We start from the raw sequence: 22,431 nt of genomic DNA on the forward strand, positions 1-22,431 counted from the left end.
CCGCTTGCCAGGATTGCCGTCCCTTATCGGGGACAGGCTCGCAATGAGAGCGACTCCACCGCAGCGTTACCCTGCGAAAAGCAGATCCCAGCGGGATGGACGCTGGGACATTGTCTCCCCAGCCCCGCGTTTCCTGATGAGGAGCCATAAACCTCCCAAAAAAACAAGCAGCCGGCAATTAGCGGTCAGCAGCCGAGCTGGTGGGACGGCGGGAGCAGATCCTTGGAGTGAGAGCCAGCGGGAGCATCCCGCCTTTGGGTTGTCCCCTGTGCTGCCATGGATGGCCCGAGGTCCCCTTCCCACCGCTGTCACGCGCCTCGGCAGGCTGTTCCCTGCGGGATGTGACACACACCCTGCCCCCCCACCCCCCCGCCATTTCCAACGTGATGGGGGTTTTTTTTAATCTTTTCTTTCCATCTTTTGCACGCCGGGCAGCTTTTCCCTCCGGCTTAGGAGAGGATTAGGCGACCGGTCCCGAAATTCCAGAGGGAACACCCAAGTCACGACCACCCAGCCAAATAAAATGCATGGACCCACGGCCCTTCCCGAAGCTTTTGGCTCTTTTTCAAGCCAGGCACCCGCTGGGACACGACGGTGGGCACGAGCCCCCGAACCCACAAAGTGGGGACAGAGGTGTGTGTGGGGGGGACTAATTGGGGAGGGGGCGACCCGTCACCTCCGAGCGGCAACCTGAGAGTCTGCCAAACCGGGACACCCAGGAGGCGGCGACAGGGATAACGGCTCCGAGTTACACGACAGCGTGGGGAGCGCCCCAGCTGCAGCGTGTCCCCCCCGTGCAAGGCACATCTATAACCCCCACCCCCAAAACCCACCCTCTGAACTCCCACCCACCCCCCTCCTTCAGCCGCAGGGTGCTGCCAGAATCCCGCCGGCAGGGCTTGAGCAATAGCAGCCCATGCCTGACATCTGCCCACACGCACATTTCGGAGGCCAGTAAACTTCCTGTGGATGTTGGCTGCCTGACAGAAGTGTCATAAATTCTGCCTTTTTTTAGGGTGGGTATTTTTTTTTTTTTAATTTTTTTTTTTTTCCAAATTCTATTTTATTTTGACAACAGGTAGGAGCTTGGCCTGCCTCGCCCCGGCTTCGGGATATACGAGTTCTAGGGAAGAGCTCAGAGAGGAGGGTATTTTGGTAGCTCGGGGGCCAGGTGAAATGTCATCATACATCTATAAAACGCAGCCTGTTTTCACTTTTTAGGCACGCGTTTGCCCTCCCAGCCTCCCCTCCTGCCCTCTCCCCCCACAACCCCCAGGCTTCGTCCCACGGATGCTCGAGGCAGGTGACACATTTCCTCTGGGAGCCAGATCTACCCTGAGGTGCGCCTTCACCACAAACCCACGCACGATTCCGCAGGCTCCTTTGAGAGACCTTTATTGTTTAAATAATAATTTATTTTTTTCTTTTACATCACCTCAACTAACGAACCGCAGAAAAGCTCCAAACCTCGCCACCTTGGGGCTTTCCGAGTGGGAGCTGCAGCTCCCAAACGGACGACGAGACACCCCACCAAGACACCACGTTTGTTGGATGCTGCTCAAACGGGAGCCACAATTCCGCGCCCTGCCCCCCCCCCCCCGCAACACCCCCTGGCCCCCAGCAACCCCTAATGGCAGCAATGGCCTCGGGGACAAACCCAGCTCCCCCGGGGGGGCCAGATGCTCCTGTCCCCAGTGGGGACCAGCCCGGAGCCCCGAAGAGCAACAGGCATCCCACGAAACAAAACAGCAGCGCTGAAGGATGCTGCCGGACGGGGTGGGATTGATCACCTGGACGTTTCTGCACTTGGGTTTTTTTGGTTTTGTTGGTTTGGGATTTTTTGTTTGTTTGTTTGTTTTTTTCAAATAAAACCTGCTCCTGAGCCGGTTTGTCCCAAAACCCATCGGCAGCATCGCCCTGGACATGAATAAAGTACATGGCTGTGACCCAAACCTCTCGTTCCTTGGTCAGGCTCGTTATTCCTCTTGTTGGCTCCTGCACAAACCATGGGGCAAAGAAAATTCCAAAAAGGGCGCTCAGCTGCCATCACAGCCCAAAAGAAGTGCCACAATTTGGCTTTTTTTTCTGCCTCGGTGCCCCTCGGACAAGCTGGGCTGGCACCCGCCGGAGCCTAAAAATCTCTGGGGGCAGGGGACAGACAGACACACAGACAGACACATGCACACAGACCTACACCTGATAAAGTGCATTTCTTTAGGCAGCCAGCCTCCCAAACGAAGGGGAATATTTGGGGATACACTGCTCCATTCCTTGATCTTTATGGACCCTGGGGGCAGAGATGGGTGCTTGCAGCCACGGTGGCCACCCAGCCCCATCTCCAGGACCTGTCCCCTACCTGCACGGTGCCTTCAGCCCGAAAGGGGACCTGGCTGGGAGCTCTGTTCCCCGACATCCCCCCCACACACGCCGGGCAGTAGTGTTATAGCAAAGCCCCCCCCACGCCTCACCCCCCGACCCTCCCGCAGCGTGGCCGAACGCAGCCTGTACCCTTTGCCGGGTGGGAGCAGCCCCGTCTAAAGGCGACAGCGGTATCCAGGTACTCATCAGCCCTTCCGATCTTGTCCCATCGTATTTTGTTGCCCTGTGAGAGACCGCGCTGGCTTTCCAGGGGCTTCCCAGACACGCGGTGACACCTGGCCAGGCCACCCGTACCTGGCCCAGCCTGCAGCAGATACGTCTCTTGATGGGCCACAAGGCAGAGCTTCCTTAACATCTGCCAGGACTGTGCTTCACCTGGCAGATGTCTCCTGGGATGGTTGATGGATCTACTGCCCACAGGGGTCCAGCCGGGCTGCCAGTTTTGTCTTTGCGGGGGACGGAGTCCGTCTGTCCTGGCTCACGGGGGTCACCTGGCAGCACAGCACGGAGCGCATGAACCGCAGGACTGGCGGCCGCAGGATGGCAAAGACCCAAGGGTCGACGATGGAATTAATAGACAGAAACCTCAGGGCCAGGAGGTCCCAGTTGTCGGTGTTGTCAGTGTCCTCTTTGCCACTGAACTTGTTCACGTAGGCGCGGATCTGCAAAACACGATGGGGAGAAATAATGTCGGGTCTGGGCTTCCAGGAGCTGGTCCCCGGGCAGCTTCTTGGGGAGATTTGTGCTGTCAGAGAATCATGGAATGGTTTGGGACCTTAAAGATCATCTAGCTCCAACCCCCTGCCCTGGGCAGGGACACCTCCCACCAGACCAGGTTGCTCCAAGCCCCGTCCAGCCTGGCCTTGAACACCTCCAGGGATGGGGCAGCCACAGCTTCTCTGGGCAACCTGGGCCAGGGGCTCACCACCCTCACAGCCAAGAATTTCTTCCTCGGATCTCCTCTAAATCTTCCCTCTTTGAGTTTGAAGCCATTCCCCCTTGTCCTATGGCTCCCCTCCCTGATCCAGAGTCCCTCCCCAGCTTTCCTGGAGCCCCTTTAGGGACTGGAAGGGGCTGGAAGGTCTCCGCGGAGCCTTCTCTTCTCCAGGCTGAACCCCCCCAGCTCTCTCGGCCTGTCCTCACAGCAGAGGGGCTCCAGCCCTCCCAGCATCTCCGGGGCCTCCTCTGGCCCCGCTCCAACAGCTCCATGTCCTTCCTAAGGAGCACACACTTTGTCTCTTCTCTGTCACAGAGCACTTCCTGCCTCCACCGGTTCAAATGAACTTCTTGCTAACGAAAGCCAGACCCGCGCTCCGCTCTCAGCCGGCGACGAGGCTTCGTTTAGCCCTAAGGCAACGAAGGCAGCTCGAGGGAGCCGTGGGTCTCACCTTGTAAACCACATGGGACAGATACACGTACGAGACGGAGAGGATGCGGGGGGCTGGACCGCTCGGGTCCTTCCTGCAACATGCCGACTCATAGATGCTTACGGGGCTTCCTGGAAGGGTGACTCAGCACTCCTTACTCACACGGGGCGAATCGCCACCCCCTCGCTTTGGGGGAGAGGGGACAGGAGCTGGGGGCGCGGGAGGCGTGAGCATCCCTCCTCCAGCTGGGATCTGTTAGGTACCACCCAGGGATGCTGCATCCCCGGGCACCAGGTGGCCAAGGTGCAGCCGGTACCGGAGGGTTGTCCCAGGCTCGGGGCTTTTTTGGGAAGGATTTCGCTGGGTTGGTGTGCCCGGGCTGCTCCTCGGAGGGTGGCTGCCGTGGGCAGCCCCAGCCAGAAGAGAAAGTGTCGCACCAAGGAGGCACCGGCAAGCGCGCAGCAGGCTGGGTTTGAGACGCTGCCAAAACGCAGCCCAACGCATGGGAGCTGGGCGACGGGAAAAGAAAAGCCGGCTGTGCTTCTGGATAAGGCTATATCTGCTGTCACAGGGCCCACGGGATCCCCACCAGCAGCACTTTCCCATCCCGTCTGCCCCCTCCCAGACCCGCGGGGCCCTGCCCACATGTCCCCACCAAGGGGTAATGACCACAGCGCTCAAACCTGAGCTTTTTCAGGACATGGGCAGAGCCGCCCATCATGTGTGGGCCCATTGACGGGAGCTGAACCATCTCTCAGGATGCCGCGTCTGGCTCTCGGGATGCTCGCAAGCACCCGGACATTACTGCTTTGTCCTTTCTCCATCTTAAAGCCCAGGCAGCCTGGCTCGGCTGCAGCCTGTGGTTATTTTCTTTTCTCTTGGGAAAAGAAAGGGAGCACAGAGGGAAGGTAACGTCTATTTAACACCGTGAGCACAAAATTAGCGCTGGCTGCGCTCCCAACCTTGGTGGGGCTCGCTTCTAATGGGAAGAAAATGACCTCCCACGGTGGCGGGCTCACGTACACAGGCAGGGGACACGAGTGGCTCGAGGTGCTCTGGACTCTGCGATGCTGCCGGTGTAATATGGCTTGGATGGATGAAAAGCGACCTTTTGGCAGGGAGAGCCTGGGGCAGAGTCAGGGGTCTCGCTCTCTCCCCTTCCTCGCTTGGCTGCCGTGTTTTGACCCCGTATTTCTGCTGGAAGCAGACCCAGGGGCACGGGATGCGGGTGTGACCCTTGGGATGAGGGATGCTGTGGCCCATGTGTTGGATTTCTGTTGCCAGCAACCCCCCATCTCCGTGCTGCACCCCAGTGTTGTTGCAGAGGAATGGAGACCTCCGTCTAACGGTGAGGTGGGTGCTGCCTGCAATCTCCAGCTCCACCCTTCCCCTTCACCACAGAAATCTGGGATAACTCTGCCTGCCCAGCGCAGATACCTGCTGTCTCTGGCCCAGCCTAGCGGCACCTCCTTCATCCCCATCTTTGCATGTCTAATTTATGGCCCTGCCTCCTCTCACACCTCCATGATGATGGCCTGGCTCCTGGGAACCACTGCAACTGCACTGCAGTCCAGGGGACCCCTACCCCAGACCCTCCCTGGGCCACGCCGCCCGACTTCACAGCCTCTGCAGGATGGGAGGGCGCCTCTGCTCCTGCCGCCCCGTCCTCCTGCCGCCCCGTCCTCCTCCTCCTGCTGCCCCATCTTCCTGCCACCCCATCTTCCTGCCACCCTGTCCTGCCACCCTCTCCTCCTGCCGTCCTGTCCTCCTGCCACCCCATCCTCCTACTGCCCCATCCTCCTGCCGGCACTTGGGATACAGGGGGTGATTTTCCCAGTTCCCCACAGTAGGATGTGTAAATTGGCCAGTTTGTGGCAGACCCAGGGTCTCCTGAGCTTCAGGAGGAGCTAAGCTTTGACCTCAGCCCTTGAGGTTTGGGCAGTGGAGTTGGGGGGGAGCCTCATAAAGGGAGGGAGAAGAACCCCCAGGGGAGAGGCGGTCGCACTCACCGTGAACGGCAGGGAGCAGATGACAAAGGTGATGGTCATGATGGAGAGGAGAAGGAGATGGTCAATCTCCTCGGCCATGGAGAACATGCGCCGGCCGCAGCCGCCAGCCGCCCGGGGCTGCTCGAGCGTGGCCAGCCGTCGGGTCTTCTGCCCGCGGTGGTGCATGCGGGCCAGGTTGGCAATGACGCTGAGGTTGCAGAGGAGCACGGAGAGGATGAGGAAGAGGAGGAGGGTGGCATAGAGCAGCGAGAAGGTGACGTCCAACCCAGACACCTCCCTTCCGCCGTTCTGCTGGAGGTAGTCCAGGTGCATCTGGATGAAGCACCAGGTGCCGGGGCAATACTGCACATACCGCCCGAAGCCCACCAGCGGCAAGGAGCAGAAGGCCGCGGAGAAGGTGTAGATGGCAGGCAGGGCAACCAAGCCCGTGCGGGGGCTGAGAAAGCGCTCGTAGAAGTAGGGCTGCCCCAGGGCCAGGCATCGCTCCAGCGCCATGGCGAAGAGGATAAGCATGGTGGTGAGGCCGAAGAAGCTCATGGCGAAGCCGAAGTAGAGGCAGATGTGTCCTCCTTGGGCCAGGGCCGTCAGGGTGCGGTTGCGGTGGTAGGAAGCCAAGACGAAGGGGCTGACGGAGCAGGTGCCCAGCAGGTCGGTGACCACCAGGGCCAGCACGAGGACGTGGAAGAGGGAAGGCGGGCGGGCTCGGGGTCCGCGGCGGCAGCGCAACAGTAGCCCCAGGGCCAGGAGGTTGCCCAGGAGGCCAGCGGAGAACATGAGGGCGCTGACCAGGGGCCCGGCCCCGGCCGGCAGCCTCCCGCCGTGCTCGCACCGCCCCGGGCCCGTCCCGTTCATCCCGCCGCCGCGGCACGACTGCGCCGCCGCCACCGCCCCGCCGGCACCGCCCTCCCCCCCCGTTCCCACCCCCCCACCCCGCCCCGCCCGCAGCCCCCGAGCCCGCCCCCAACCGCCCCGGGGCCCCCGGGCCGCCGCCCCCGGCACCGAGCACGGACGGCGCCGGGGCTGCTGCGGGAGAACCGACGCCGGGCTAGCAATGGTGTCGGGACGGGAGCCCCGCGCACCGCCAGCCCCCGGACTGGACGAGAGTCCCGGTACGGGCACCGGAGCCCCGGGGCGGCTCCGGGAGCCCCGAGTCCTGGCGAGCCCCGGTGCCGGCCCCGGAGTCCCCAGGCACGGCGAGTCCCGGTGCCAGGACGGGAGCCCCGAGGCATGGTGAGTCCCGGTGCCGGGCCGGGAGTCCCGGTGCCGATCCGGGAGCGCCGGTGCCGATCCGGGACCCCCCTCAATGGCCAGCCCCCGGCCAGTCCGAGAGTCCCGGTGAGGCTTCGGGAGCCCCGAGTCCTGGGCAATTCCCGGTGCCGGGCCGGGAGCCACTCACACGGCCAGCCCCGATGCCGGGCCGGGAGCGCTGGTGCTGATCCAGAAGCCCCCTCAGTGGCCAGCCCCCAGCCAGTCCGAGAGCCCCGGTACAACTTTGGGACCCCCGAGTACTGCCGAATGCCGGTGGGTCCACGAGTCCCGGCATTGCTGAGGAAGAACCAATGCCGGGCTAGCAACGGTGTCGGGACAGAAGCCCTGCACACGGCCAGTCCCCAATCCGTCCGAGAGTCCTGGTACCGGACCGGGACCCCTGGTGTGGCTCCGGGAGCCCCTCGGCACAGCTAACCCCAATACCGATCCAGGAGACTCTCGCATGGTGAGTCCCCATCCCAGTCCGTGAGCCCCTCGCATGGCCAGCCCCGGTGCTGCTCCAGGAGCCCCAAGGCACGGCGGGTCCCGGTGCCAATCCGGGAGCTCTCGATAGCCAGCCCCTGGCCAGTCCGAGAGTCCCCATGAGGCTTTGGGAGCCCTGAGTCCTGGCAAGTCCTGGTGCCAGTCCAGGAGTCCTGGTGCAGCTCCGGGAGCCCCGAGGCAGAGCCAGCCCTGGTGCTGATCCGGGAGTCCCAGTATCGGCCCGGGAGTCCTGGTGCTGCTCCGTGAGCCCCGAGGCCATTCTGGGATCCCTGAGAGGGACAGCAAGAGCCAGTACCAATCCATGACTCCCCGACTCATGGTGGTACGCGGTGTCAGTCTGGGAGCACTGAGTTCACGTCAAGCCGTGGTGCCGGTGCTGCTCCGGGACCCTCGGTGCTGGTCCAAGGACCCCAAGGTGTGATGAGCCCCGGTGCCATCTCGGGCTACCGGTGAGCTGCAGCTGAGCCCAAGCTATGCAGGTGGGTCCCCCATGGCCCCAGAGGCACCCAGAGCCCCCTGAGAACACCCTGCCCCATGGCCAGCCCCACACAATGTCCCCATTGACCTCCTATATGTCATCGGAGGTCCCCATGGGGGTGCAGCCGGTGTCTGGTCATGAGTGGGGTGTGGGGGCGACATGGGAGGGAACCCCTCTTCCCACTGCAAGCCTGGCTGAGCGTGGTTCATCTGCCCCAAATACCAGCTCCAGGAAAGCTGCTTCTGCTGAGGCTTTGTGCTTGGCAGATCGTAGAATGGTTTGGTTGGGAAGGGACCTTTAAAGGCCATCTAGTCCAACCCCCTGCCATGAGCAGGGACATCTTCAACTAGACCAGGTTACTCAGAGCCCCGTGCAACCTGGCCTGGAATGTTTCCAGGGATGGTGCATCTCCCACCTCCCTGGGCAACCTGGGCCAGTGTTTCACCACAGATGGCACAGGAAGCTCTCGCTGTTGCGTAGCGTTTCCCCGGTCGTGACCCTGATCCTCTCCCCACTTTTGCTGAAAGCAAACCCTTGACCTCCAAGCTGGGATCCGGCTCCACAGGGGAACAGGCAGGGCTCCGGTGCACCCCTTCATCCATAGTCTAATGGAAAACTGTCCTCACAAAGTGCTCTGGTCCCCCCAAACCCCGGTGAGTCGACGCAGCATTGATCGACCCCAGCATGGACACGGCAGGTTGCTGCCACAAGCGCGTCTTGGCTGTTATTTTTAAAACCTTGCTTTTGCTTTTGCAACAGGAAATTTCACAAAGGAAATACGGTACATGGCAAACTCCAGGGCCGGGCAAGCTGCGGTTTGTGACAGCACCTCCGTTTCTGATGGGCTGCTCCTATTCATCGCTTTGGTTTTGTTCGTCGCGCAGCTTGAAGTCTTCTTCACCACGGCGGGGAGGACTCGCAGCCCCAGCCCTTCCCTTACCCGTGGTCAAAGCAGTGGGTGTGACAGAAGGGAAGGTGTTTTAGCCGGTTCCCGGACTAACACTCCACCCAGGTGGGCTGGAAAAACACCCCTCCCAGTACCTCTTTTAACCTCCCTCACAGCCCTGCAGACCTGAGCCAGCAGAGCACCGAAGCACGTGGAACCCATCCGATGGTGGGAACAATCCTGTTGGCTTCCCAAGGGCTCGATGGGACCTCACCACATTCATCCTTCTGTGGCATCCACAGAAATCAGGTTAAAAAATGGAGTTGAGGCTAAATCCTATCCTGGTCCATCCAAGCAGCTTACGGAGGCTGCGGTCTGCTCATCTGGAGACCTTTTCTGAGCAGAAGGCACCCCATAGGGTGGTTGCTCCAAGGCTTTTCCCAGCCTCCCACTCCTTTCTGGTGTCTCATGTCACCGCTCAGGAAGGGGTTTTGGCATCTCCTGGAGCTCATTTTCCTGGCAGCTAATGGAGCCTTAAATACCCATTTGGGGCTTCAGGCTTCTCAACCGACAGTCGCCTCTGATGGGATATTTTTGCAATAATAGGAAAATTGATGGGCTTTTTTCTTGTTTTTTCTCCCCCTTCTGAGCTCAAAACCAGGGAACGTGCCACAATCTGTCTGTTTCTTGGGAAGTGTTTGTTGTCTTCCTTTTGCTTCCATGTTTATCTCGGGTGTCTTGCCTCTAACAAGGACCATATGTCCTCCCGAGGGTCACTGGCATTGTTTTCCTTAAGAGAAGATTTGTTGGCCCACTTGGAGAAAAAAAAGAACTCTCTGGGCTCGTAGGAAAGTTGCATGAATTTCATAGAAACCCTGCAGCCAAGAGGACTCAACCGCCTGGATTTTGTTGCCTACGGCTGGGGTGGGCGCCGGGATCCCGGTGGCTTTTCAAGGCCAGCTTCGTCACCGCAGGCAGGGAGAAGACCATCCCTCCTGTGCGTGGAGGGATGGACCGGACCGCATGGATGGATTTCAACTCTTTTAAACGAAAAACTCGCGTTTAGCAAAGCCAGACATCATTTTTCTTCCAAAGCCTTCTCATCCTCATCCCTTATCTCGTGCACTGGTGCTGCCAGCGGCCTCGCTTACCCCCCTCAAAAAAAGCAGGGCTGAGCACCAACGTGGCGGGTTCATGTTCCGGCGCCTTGGTTCGCCGTCCTGTGCGAGCACCTGGGCGCAGGGGTTAAAAATAAAATCAAGCCGCTGGTTGTGTCTTCCAGCCCCGCAGGCCCTGGCTGGAGTGCCTGGCAGCCCCGGCGTTGCTGCCTGCCCAGGCACGCGCCTTCCTGCTTCCAGAACGGCTGAAAAATGCAGGCAGACAATAAAAAAAAAAAAAAAAAAAATTAAAAAAAAAAAAAAGAGCTCTCTGCAAGAACTAAACAATTTGCCGGGAAATGAGCTTGTGCGAAGTCGTGCCTGGATTTCACGAGTTGAAAAAAAACAAAAAAAAACAAAAAAAAAAAAAAAACCAAAAAAAAAACCCAAAAAGCCCTGACCACACTCGATGTCCAGCAAAGGAGCGGGATGCGGGTTTGGGTGATGCCGGTGACACCGGTGACAGCGTGAGCGTGGGACCAGCAGTGCCGGAGGGCACGGCACAGCAGCTCCGGAAAGAGCATCCTTGGTGCGAGGCGAGCGGCGGCTCTTTAGTGCCTCCATTAAGCATTAGGTCCGTCCCTTTGGGGCTGGCTGGCACAGGAGCAATCCGGCACCAAGGGGCCAGCAGTGAATGACGGAGCAGTGCCGGGAGCCTGGGAGGAGGATGCGATCGTGGCGGGGCTGGGGGGGGGACTCACACAGCAGCTTGCACCCCCTCCAGCATCTTGCCTGAGAGCCCTGAGCCTCTGGGCTTTGTTGAGTCCTGTTTAGCCACATTTACAGCTCAATGGCATGTTGCAGGGATTTTTTTTTAATTTACATTTTTATTTTATTTTTTATTTTCTCCTTTCCTTTCCTTTCCTTTCCTTTCCTTTCCTTTCCTTTCCTTTCCTTTCCTTTCCTTTCCTTTCCTTTCCTTTCCTTTCCTTTCCTTTCCTTTCCTTTCCTTTCCTTTCCTTTCCTTTCCTTTCCTTTCCTTCCCTTCCCTTCCCTTCCCTTTTTTATTTTTCTTTTCTTTTATCTTTTCTTTTCTTTTCTTTTCTTTTCTTTTCTTTTTTTCTTTTCTTTTCTTTTCTTTTCTTTTCTTTTCTTTTCTTTTCTTTTCTTTTCTTTTCTTTTCTTTTCTTTTCTTTTCTTTTCTTTCTTTTCTTTTTTCTTTTCTTTTCTTTTTCTTATTAATTTTATTTCCCTTTTTATTTTATTTTCTCTTTTATTTCCGCTTTTTTTCCAACCCCACTAACAGCAAAGGGCTCTGAGCTTTGATGTAACTCCCTCAACCCCAAACCCTACGCGCCTGGGCATTAAGAAGTGGGTTGGGTGCCCGCGGAGGGGGCAACTCGGGATGGATTGTGGCAGCCCCCTCCTCGCAGTGGCCATGCCCAGGGCGCTGGGGCCAGCTCGGAGGCCAGCCCTGGCTGGGGACGTGCTGCCATCTCTGGAGAGGATGGCGATACGGCAGTGCTGGGCCCCAGAAAGACGCCGAGGAGTGATTTATCTGCCTGGCTTTCAGCCCCAAGAACAAAACCTCCCGGGCTGCAGCCGGAGCTGGGCTCGCCCGGAGGCAACGGTGGCCGGCTGGAGACTCCAAGTCTGTTCCCAGAGCAGGTAGGACACCAGTAAGGGCAGAACGCTGATTAAAAGCACCACCAGAAGCCAGACGAGCACGTCAAGGTCGCCAGAACATGCAACTGGGACGATGCAGGGACCGGGGAGTCACCCTGGCAGCCCGCAAGCCCTCGCCGCGCTCCATAATTTTTTTCCTTTCATGGATGGGTCGGACACCGTGGTGTGCGCATCATCTTGGGGCTTGGATCGGAGTCTGTAGTCACGCACCTTAATAAAAAAAACTGTTTGGTTGGTTGGTTTTTTTTAATTTAATTGCTGCTTTCCAGGAGCACGGTATCCTGGGCTCTAAAGTCACATCTGGTGGGGCAGGGACCTCTCCTGGGAGGCTCTCCAGGAGCGAATCCTCATTGGGGTCATGGTCTGTCCCAGTCCGGGCACGCACCGAGCGCCCACGGCTCACATTGCTCCACAATCCCAGCCTGGCCGTGCCTGGTCCTCCGTCCCGAGCGGCGCATGGATCCAGAGGGTGGAGGAGATGTCAGGCCAAGGAGAACAACAGCAAGATTTTGCAGAGCCGTTATCTCACCTGGCCTTCATCTTGCCACGGCGAAACAGGTCCGGTGAAAGCCAGAGCGCAGGCTCGGTGCTGTTGACTCTGCGGTCCCACGTGAGCCATCTCCAAGTCAGTAACACACTGGTAACATGAAACCGATCCACGGACCAACCCTCATTTCATTTCTTTCTCCTTAGAAAACCCCGATAAGAGGCACTGAGAGCTTGCAGGTCCCCCAAATACATCCTCAAATCCAGGACTGTCCTTTTCTCCAGCCAGGAGAGCCCTGGCCGGTCAAACAGCCAGAGCCAACCCAACCGGGTCACCTCCAAAAAGCCCCCAAGATAGATTTGCGTGGGTTTCTTCCTTCAAAAAGAGAATCCATTTGACACCAAGAGTAAATATCACGTGAGAACTGGCAGGAACACGACTACACCTTGCAACCGAGGGGGAGAAGTATTTGCCCTGTCTCCTCCAAGGACACTAAGCAGATGGGGACTTTGGTCATCGTAATTTTTTTGGCCTAAATGGTCACTTGAGGCAGATACCAAATCCAGTTAATACGTGTGGTCGAGGGGAAATGGATCTTTCATTAAAATGATCGCTTGCTTGCGTGCTTGCACCGTTGAGGTTAGACCTCCCGGCCTCTGTATTCTCTCAATTACTGCTCTTATTAGGGCTGGGGATCATCATAAATACCGAATTAAAATAATTACAGCAGGACAGGTAGCCGTCTGAGTAACACAAATGCAACATTAGCGCTTGGACGAATCAATTTTTCGAGTGAAGAGCAAGCCAGGGCGGAGAAACCACAGCCCTGCTCGGGGGGATACGGGGTTAGGGGGTGGGGGTCCCAGGGAGGGATGATGGGGGTCCCGGGGAGGGATGATGGGGGTCCTGGGATGGGACCCTGTCTACCCTCTGGCTCCTCGGCACAGCCGTGAGCTGCTGCTCGATTTTCTGTGCCTCCACATCCCCAAATACTCCTTCACACCCCCCCTCACCCAGGCTGGGGACACCCCAAACCAGTCCCAGATCAACCCCCCCCCCATCGGCGTGGAACGGGATCACGGACAGGACGAGGCGATGGAGCAGGGCTCCGAACCACTTTTATTTGACGGGGACACGCACCCCTCTGTCCTCCCTGCGCGTCCCTGCTGCCCTGAAGCCACACGCCAAACCCTTCCTGCTCTCCTGGAGCCGGGGGCTCCCCAACCCCTCCACAAAGTGCTGCTGCTCGGAAATATTCACAGGTATCCGGGAGCCCCCACCCCCCACCCCGGTTCCTCTCCGGGGCGAAACGCAGCCTGGGGAGGGGGCAGAAACACTTGACGTCCCCGTCGGACGCCGTCCCCACCTGCAACAGCCCCGTGCTGCCCCGGGATGCTCCGGGATGGGGGCGCGGGGCCGAAAGCTCGCTCGCTCCTCATCCTCACCAGCAGCCGCCGGCTTCTGCAAGACCCACGCGCTCAGGGAAAGCCGAGCTGCGGGGTGTCTGTCCTGCGCCAGCCCAGGGGACAGAACTGCTTGTCCCCCCCCGGGCCGGGTCCTTTTAAGGTGGCTTTCCGGGAATGCAGCCTCCGGCAAACCCTGCGGACGAACATGCGGAAGAAGGAGGTGCGGAAGATGATGAAGACCCAGGGGTCGACAATGGAGTTGACGGAGAGAAACCGCAGGGCGCTGAGGTCGGCGTTCTCGTTGAAATCGGCGGCGAAGGCCCCCATGTACACTCGGATCTGTCAAAAAACCAAAGAAATAGGGAAAAATGAAGGAACATCTCACTACGGGGGGTAAAGCTGAGAGCCAAAAAGATTCCCGTGGGGGCAGCAAAAGAGGTTTTGACCCCTCGATACCCTTATGCATCGAATCAGCGCGTGTTGTGGGTGGCAGAGCCTGAAACTGGGAGCTGGGGCTGGGTCATGGAGGGTGGTGGCACGGGGGCACCGTGTCCCCGTCAGGGCCAGGAGGTCAGAGCTGAAAGTTTGGTCCCAGGGACTGGGAGTTTGGTGGAATAAAGGGAGGATCCGGGCTGGGGCACCCCACTTGCGTTGCCCCCCCCGCACGGCGATGGGTATCAGAGCAGGCATCTGTTGGATAACTCATCTGGATCGCAGCCATATGGTGGCCATTGATGGCTTCAAGGTCCTTCCTCCACCTCCAGGTCCAGCCTGGAGCCCTGCTCGTTGGAAGACCACAGGGCTTTCACTGGGATTATTGTAAAACCAGTATGGTCCCAGTCGTGCAGGGGCTGCTGGCGGCTGGTGCGTCACGATACGGCTCCAGAGAGTGACAGAGGGGACAGGGAGGTGTAAGTTGTCACCTAGGGTTGTAGCACCACCCTCACCCCCACCCTGATTTTGGGATACACCCCCCCCACACACAGCTGCGGCACCAGCTCTGCTCAGAGCAGGTTACAGCAAGGTGGTGCTGCAGGATCCGGCCGTGGGACATGGGACACCATGAGCGGGGGGTGGGGGGGCAACAAGGGTTCTGCCATGCTAGGGGTCTCCCACCCCCACCCCACCAGCGGGACCCCCATCCCTATGGAGGATTTTAGGCAGGATTTCTGCCAGGTTGGGAAATCCAGTGGGGTTCAAAGGGATCTAGATCTGCTCAGCGCCTCCGGGATGGTGGGGCCGGGGCCGGGGGGTGGGAATGGGAGGGTTCTTGAAGGATCTAACATAATGAACCAACCTGCCGGGGAATAGATGCTGGGGGGGCGGGGGGGAGCAGTTGTTTCAAGGGGCTAAAGCAATGAACTGACAATCCCCCCCACACACACACCTCCAAAACCTCTGGAGCATCCCCAGCGGAACAGGGTGGTGATGATGGGGGGGGGGGGGTGTTATTCCAATGGGGTTAAAACAATGACCAGACCCCTGGGATGGGGTGGGGAACACTCAGAGGGGGCCAAAGTAATTACCCGACCCCCCCGACACCTCTGGGACAGAGTGGTGGTGGGGGGGGTTATTCCATGAGGGTTAAAGCAATGAATTAACCACCCAACCCCCCCTCCCGTAAATCCTGCGAGAGGGTGGTGTTGCTGGGGGTTATTCCCTGGGGGTTAAAGCAACGACCAGACCCCTGGGACAGGGTGGGGGACATTCGGGGCGGGGGGGGGGGGCCGGCAAAGTAATTACCTAACCCCCCCCCCCGACACCTCTGGGACAGAGCGGTGGCGAGGGGGGGTTATTCCACAGGGGTTAAAGCAATAAATTAACCCCTGGGGATGTGGTGCTGGTGGTGGGTATTTAGAGGGGGGCAACTTTCCAGGATGGGGGGCGGGGGGGGGAATATTCCAAGGGCGTTAAAGCAGTAACCTGACCCCTCGGGGAGGGGGCTGTGGTGGTGCTTTATTTCGAGGGGACTAAAGCACCCCCGCGACACCTCCGGGAGTGAGGGATGGTGCCAGGGTTTATTCGAAGCGGCCAAAGCAACAACCTGACCCCCCCCCGGGACTGAGAGATGGTGGCAGAGGCGGGGGGTGTTTAGGGAACAACCTGACCCCTGTGGACAGGCTGGGGGAGTATTCAGAGGGGGGCAAAGTATTGCCCTAAGCCCCCAGGAGCAGGTGGTGGTGCCAAGGTTTATTCCAAAGGGTAAAAACAACAACCTGACACCCCTGCCCCGCTGAGTGGTGCTGATTGGGGGGGCTATTCCAAGGGGCTTTAGGCAACAACCCGACCCCCATGGATGGGGTGAGGGACTATTCAGAGGGGGCCAAAGCACCAATCCAACTTCCTTGGGAGGATGTGGAGGTGAGGAAGGATTATTTTCCAGAGGGGTTAATGCAATTACCGCCCCCCCCAGGGATGGGGTGGTGGGTATTTGGGGGGTAGTGAGGGGGCAAAGCAACCACCCGAGCTCCCAGGGGCAGGGGGCGGTGCGGGGGGGCTGGTCCAGGGGAGGAGGGCGGTGGGGTTACTCACGATGAGCGGCAAGGAGCAGATGGTGAAGAGGACGGTCATGAGCCCCAGCAGGATGAGGTGGTCGAGCTCCTCCATGCGCGGGGCGGCGGCGGCGGGGGGGCCGCGGCGGGGCTGTCGCCTCGCCATGATGTAGAGGTGCCGCATGCTGCTCACGTTGCAGGCGCCGATGGCCAACACCAAGAGGCCCATCAGGCTGGCGTAGAGGACGGGGAAGCCGAGCTGGCGCGGCCCGCCGCCGGCCATGCGGATGAAGCACCACGTGCCGGGGCAGTACTGCATGGGCACCCCAAAACCCAGCAGCGGCAGGGCGCAGAAAAGGGCGCAGAGCCCCGCCGCTGCCGGCCCCAACGTGGCACCCAGCCGCCGGGTGAGATGCCGCCGGTAGAAGTAGGGATGCCCCAGGGAGAGCCAACACTCCAGCGCCATGGCCAGCAGCAGCAGGGTGGGGGCCAGCCCGAAGAAGGCCATGAGGAAGGCGAAGAGCTGGCAGAGGACACCGGGCTCGCCGTCGGTGCGTCCACCCGGTCCCAGCTCGCTGAGGCTGCGGTTGTAGGCGTAGGCGGCCAGCACGATGGGGCTGAGCAGGCACTTGCCCAGCAGGTCGGTGACCGCCAGCCCGCTCACCAGCACGTAGAAAGCGGAGACCCTCGGCGGGCGACCACCGGGGGACCGGGATCGCCGCCGGTGCTGGCCCAGCAGCAACAATGCCAACACGTTGCCCAACAGCCCGGCGGCGAACAACACCGAGCCGGGCACCGCCGACTGCCCGCTCTCGATGTACCGGCTGCTACGGCACCGGTAACCCTCCGGCTCCATCGGGATAAACCCCCCCGCCACGCTCCGCAACGGGATGCACCGCACCGGGCTGGGATGTCCCGCAACCGGGCTGCGCCGCGGCTGCCGGTGGCGACTGGCCTGGCGGGGCGGGTGGCCCCCGCCGGCGGAGGGAGGAGGGAAGGAGGGCAGGAGGGCGGGGAGAGGCGGTGCGGTACCGCCGGGAACGGCCCCCGGGGCGGCCCCTTCCCGCCGCCCGGCCCTCCCCGGGCCGCCGGAGCACTGGGGGAGCGGGGGGGGACGACACCCGGCGGTCCCCCGGGAGACCCGCGGCTGCGGGACGGTGGGAGAAACCGGGAGGAGGGATGGGAAGGGGGTCGGGGCTGAGTGCCGGGGCGGTTACGAGTCCCTGGGGGGGGGGTTACAGGGCCGGGAGCTGGAGCCGAACCCCCTGGGAGGGTTGCAGGTAAGGGGTTAGGGCTGAGTGTCTTGAAGGGGGGGGCTGGTACAGGGACAAGGACTGAGTCCCTGGGGGGGTTATGGGTAAGGAGGAGCACAGCTGAGTTCTTCTCGGGAGGGTGTTATGGGGTAGAGGACAGGGTGTGGGTAAGGGAGGGGGCATGGCTGAGACCCTGGAGGGGGCGTTCCAGGGCAGGGAGCTGGAGCCAAGCCCCTTGGGGGGGTTGTAGATAAGGGGTCAGGGCTGAGTGTCTTGGCAGGGGGGGTACAGGGACAGGGGCTGAGTCTCTGGGGGGCTTACGGGTGAGGGGGGCGCAACTGAGTTCTTCAGCGGGGGGGGAGTTGTGGGGTAGAGGACAGGGTATGGGTCGGGGGGGCACAGCTGAGTCCGTGGTGGGGGGTTACAGGGCCGGGAGCTGGAGCTGAGCCCCTCGGGGGGGTTGCAGGGGCCAGGGCTGCATGCCTTGGAGGAGGGGGTACAGGGTGGAGGGCTGGGGGTCAAGCCCTGCTGCGCTGGGGTAGGTGAGGCAGGGAACAGATTTACCCCATTTTGCCCCATCTGCTGCCCCAGCACCCTGTGCTCCCTTGGGGAGCTGTGAGCCTGGCGGGGAGCTGTGCTGTGTATCCCCCCTCCCTGGGGTGTCCGCGCCTCCCTGTGACTCAGGAGACATCCCGCACTTGAGCCTTCAGCCTGGCCAGGCATCACTTGGTGGTACCGCTGCTGAGCGCCCACACCCACAGACCCCCCGCCCCCATTACGGGGCTCCCAGCCCCCCCATGCCAGCGCTCCACTGTCCCAGAAACAAACTCCAGGAGAAACACCACCACCCCCCTTCCCCCAAAGCTTCTCTTCCAGGAAAAGAAGTGGCCTCTCTAGCTGCAGAAACGCCGCTGCATAACGCGTACCACAGCTTGCAGGACGCGTGTGATGATGAATAAGCACGAAACCACTGTTTTCTGCTTTCGGGCCCCTTTTTGCTACTCTGGATGAGTGTACACGGAGCACAGGAAACTGTCAAGATGACAGGAGGGGTGGGAAAGGCAGATTAAGGGGCCAGACATCAGCCCCGGCATGTTTTCGTGGTGGACTGTCTTTCTCACACTGCATGAATGGAGCTGGTGACTTCGAGCCTTCTCCGGCAGAGAGGGCAGGGATGGTTTGTGGCCGGTGAGAGCCCCAGTTCTGGAAGAAATGGAGATGAAACTGGTTGCAGCTCGGCACTCGCGCACGTGCGGTGTTGAAGTGCTGCCCTCGCTAGGGCTGAACGCGAACCCGGCGTCTCCTTCCTGCCTGGCGCCCGGCGGGGAAGAAGTTCAGCCTGCCTAGGGGAAGGAATCGGAGCGATGTTCTCCCAACCAGCCTCCCGAAAACACACCCGCTGGGAGGACGGTGTCTGCCTCGGGCACTGGTGCAACCAGTGCCAGCTCTGCTGCAGTGCTGCAAACGCCAGGGAGGATGGTCTTTGCCCCAGGCTGGGGCTTGTGCGTGGGCAGAGCATCTCCGCTCCTTCTTCTTCTTGCTCAACGCAGAAACGTGCCGTCTTGAACCAAAAAGGTGAGATCTGAGGAAGAAATTTTTCACTCTGAGGGTGGTGAGCCCCTGGCCCAGATTGCCCAGGGAAGCTGTGGCTGCCCCATCCCTGGAGGTGTTCAAGGCCAGGCTGGACGGGGCTTGGAGCAACCTGGTCTGGTGGGAGGTGTCCCTGCCCAGGGCAGGGGGGTGGGACTGGATGGTCTTTAAGGTCCCTTCCAACCCAAACCATTCTGTGATTCTATGAAAAACTGCCTCCATCCACAGGAGCTGCCTCTCCAAGTCAAACTGTTGGGCTTTGCTTTCCTTCCTGCACTGTGGGCATTAGGAGATGCTGTCCCCCATCACCCGGGCACGGCGTGCTGCCGGCTGAGCGATGACACCGCACGCTCCCCCGAAGGGCATGTCGCTGCCGGTCTGCTCTGATGGAGAAGAGCCCAAAGTGCTGGGTTCCCCACCGCCGCTGGGAAGTCCCTCGACAGACACCAGCCTGCCGGGCAAAAGCCAGAAGGCCAAATTCAGCAGAAACGGGTTGCTTGGGGAGAGGAAGAGGAAGAGGAGGAGGAACCATGACAAAACCCAGCCCTTTTTGGAGGCAGGTGCAGCACCAACTGGCTGGAAACCCCAAAGGACCAGGAGACGCTGCTGTTCCTCATGCTGCTCTGGTGATGGAATGATGGGGAAACCCTGGGACCAAGGAGGCTTTTTGGGACTATCTCCTGGTCCGGCCGTGCCTTCAAGGTGCTGGGTGCTGGCGCGGGAGGCAGCCACCCAGCGCGGCCATGGCTGGGGGTAGCAGAGCGTCTGGGCAGGGGGATGCTTTCCACCCCGTCCCAGCTCCTTCCCCCAGTGCCGGGAGGTCTGATGCTGGGCACAGGCATGGGGACGTTCATCTACGGAATGGGATCCAGCCCCCGGAGCCACCCGGCCAGGCTCAGGGCAGGGGTAGGTGTCCAGGTGGGAACACAACCACAGACTCATCTCCCTCCTTCATCTGCCCTGGGAGAGGGAGCAGCGTGGGCAGCCAGATGCGCCAAGTCCTTCTTCAGCTCTTCTTTTTGTTCATTTGCATAAATTGCAGCTATTTAGAGAGGGATGGGGGGGGGGGGGGACGATTTTGAGAAAGTCTCGTCACCGCGTATGACGAATCTCTCCTGTTCGTCACACTTCCGACGTGACCCTCTTCTCGCCGGTCACATTCCTGGCAGAGAGAGGTTGGGGAGGGGGGGGACGGGGCGGGGAAAAACCCACCCCAGAATAAAAGCAACCCAAAGCGGAAGAAAAAGCAGCACGCCACAAAACCCAGAAGACAAATGAGGAGCTGGAAAAACTTGAAGCATCCGCAAGGAATTTCAAGGGTTTTTTTTTTTTCCAAAACTCTTGCTGACCCCGTGTGGCTTCTCCTTGCTATCCGGGTGGCGAGCGGGTGCTTGTCCCAACATGCCATGTTATTGCCAAGCCCGGCTTTCCCCAAAAACCCGCTGGTGCCCGGAGGAGCCGGGTCCACCTGCTCTTCGTCAGCAGCTGTACCGTAATTTTCTCACCTTCCTCCAGCTCAGCACTGGCTTTGGAAGTGTTTGGAGCGGTGTCTGAATAACCTAATTTAGAGCCCGTTAGACAGGGGAGGGTTTTTGGCAGGCGGTACGGTGCCGGGGAGCCGGACAGAGGGATGCGGCTGGCCGGGAATGTCGGCTTTGGCAGCTTTTGCTGGATATTCGCATGTGGAGCAAACAAGGCTGGGAGGGTCCTGCGGAAAAGAGCCAACCTCCTCCCTGCCCGGGAGCGCTCCATCACCCCTGGCTGGTGCCAAGGTGATCCCAGGACCCATGCCAGCTCCGCTCCCCTTCCCGGGGACCCCCGTCCCCCCGGGATGGGAGCAGAGCATCACCTTTCCCTCCCCGCTGTCCTTTCCCCACCATTCCCACGTCTTCCCCAGCTCCGGTTTCCCCAGACTAAACACCCACCAGGCTTCCAGCCTTTCATTCTTTCCAGGCGGCAGGATTTTGGGATTCACAGCTCCCCGGCATGGGCAGGTGGGTGCTCCCATGGCGGGGTGACAGGTTGGGGAGGCACCCAGGGGGTCGGGGCACGGGGATGGGGAGCATCCAAGCTGGTGATACCTTTTCCTCCTAGGATGGTGGGTTTTCTTCACTGGGAGGATGCACCGAGTACCATAAACGTGCCCAAACACCCTGATTTAAACTGGCAAGAAGAGGCAGAAGCGGCAGCTGGCGCGGCCCAGCGCCTGACAGGGCTGCTCCCCATGTCCCTTCACCCTGACCATGATGGTGTCTCCAGGAAAGGGGGGGTTCTGGGGGGGGGGGCTGCTGGCCTTCACGGCCCCTCTGAGCTGTGGACGCGGACCCGTTCTGAGTCATCGGGTGACCCAGGCGGGAGAAACCCCGTCAATTGTTTCCAGCTGTGTTATTGCAGCGCTGCTCGCCCCGCAGCGCTCCGCTGGAGGAGAAAATAGCCCTGGCCAGCCGGGAAATCTGCCGTGGGCAACAGCTGGCTCAGGCCGTGGGGGGCAGCTGGTCCAGGTGCTGCGGCCACTGCCTCCTGCGTTTTGGGGAGCTGCCAGCATCGCCGCTGCAGCTGGATCCAGATCTGCCAAAGGGAGGAAAAGAAGGGGGGGAAAGCAAGCAGCCCCAGGGTGGGAAGGTGTTGGGCAAGGCGGGGGGGGGAGAGGGGGGGCGGTGGAGCAATGTTTCCCCAATTGCACAAGTCCCGAAAGCCCGGGGCAGGATTCGGCCTGGCCGTGGGCTGCCTGGAACCAGCAAGGAGAGCGGTTGGAGCTGGGTGGTGTTTCCAGCAACACCGAGGGCAAGTCATGGGGCGTCTGCTCCGCACGCTTCCCCGCAGCGGGAATCCGGGAGCCGGGGTGTGGCGGGGAGCGCTGGAGAGAGTGGGGGTCCTGGAGGTGGGGGAGGGAGGGAAGGAGGGAAGGAGGGAAGAAGGAAGGAAGGAAGGAAGGAAGGAAGGAAGGAAGGAAGGAAGGAAGGAAGGAAAAGACAAGGAGGGAGGAAGGAAGGAAAGGAGAAAGGAAGGAAAAGGCAAGGGGGGAGGAAGAGAGGAAGGAAGGGAGGAGGGAAGGAAGGAAGGAAGGAAGGAAGGAAGGAAGGAAGGAAGGAAGGAAGGAAGGAAGGAAAAGACAAGGAGGGAGGAAGGAAGGAAAGGAGAAAGGAAGGAAAAGGCAAGGGGGGAGGAAGAGGGGGAGGAAGAGAGGAAGGAAGGGAGGAGGGAAGGAAGGAAGGAAGGAAGGAAGGAAGGAAGGAAGGAAGGAAGGAGGAAGGGAGGAAGGAAGGAAGGAAGGAGGGAAGGAAGGGAGGAAGGAAGGAGGAAGGAAGGGAGGGAGGAAGGAAGGAAGGAAAAGGCAAGGGGGGAGGAAGGAGGGAAGGAAGGAAGGAGGGAAGGAAGGAAGGAAGGAAGGAAGGAAGGAAGGAAGGAAGGAAGGAAGGAAGGAAGGAAGGAAGGAAGGAAGGAAGGAAGGAAGGAAGGAAAAGGCAAGGGGGAAGGCAGGCAGGCAGGTGGGTGTCCTGCAGCGCGTGTGTGAGCTGTGGAGGGGGGTCTGACCGCTGTGCGTGTGTG

At 60.2% G+C, this 22,431-nt stretch overlaps 2 protein-coding genes across 2 annotated transcripts; both read right to left on the reverse strand.

Moving 5' to 3' along the window:
- Positions 1-1,380: 1,380 nt before the first annotated feature.
- PTGER2 (prostaglandin E receptor 2) lies at positions 1,381-6,607 on the reverse strand. Its single transcript, XM_074586910.1, has 2 exons — positions 5,756-6,607; positions 1,381-3,041 (listed from the first exon to the last, which is right to left on the reverse strand). Exons 1-2 carry the CDS (start codon positions 6,605-6,607, stop codon positions 2,787-2,789), a joined length of 1,107 nt encoding a protein of 368 aa, XP_074443011.1. The 3' UTR covers positions 1,381-2,786.
- Positions 6,608-13,286: 6,679 nt separating this feature from the next.
- Positions 13,287-16,974, reverse strand: PTGDR (prostaglandin D2 receptor). The gene is made up of 2 exons (XM_074586911.1): positions 16,080-16,974; positions 13,287-13,886 (listed from the first exon to the last, which is right to left on the reverse strand). Exons 1-2 carry the CDS (start codon positions 16,893-16,895, stop codon positions 13,620-13,622), a joined length of 1,083 nt encoding a protein of 360 aa, XP_074443012.1. The 5' UTR covers positions 16,896-16,974; the 3' UTR covers positions 13,287-13,619.
- Between the last annotated feature and the right edge of the window lie 5,457 nt (positions 16,975-22,431).

This window comes from Larus michahellis, chromosome 4, assembly GCF_964199755.1.
Source record: "Larus michahellis chromosome 4, bLarMic1.1, whole genome shotgun sequence".
Taxonomy (NCBI): Eukaryota; Metazoa; Chordata; class Aves; order Charadriiformes; family Laridae; genus Larus; species Larus michahellis.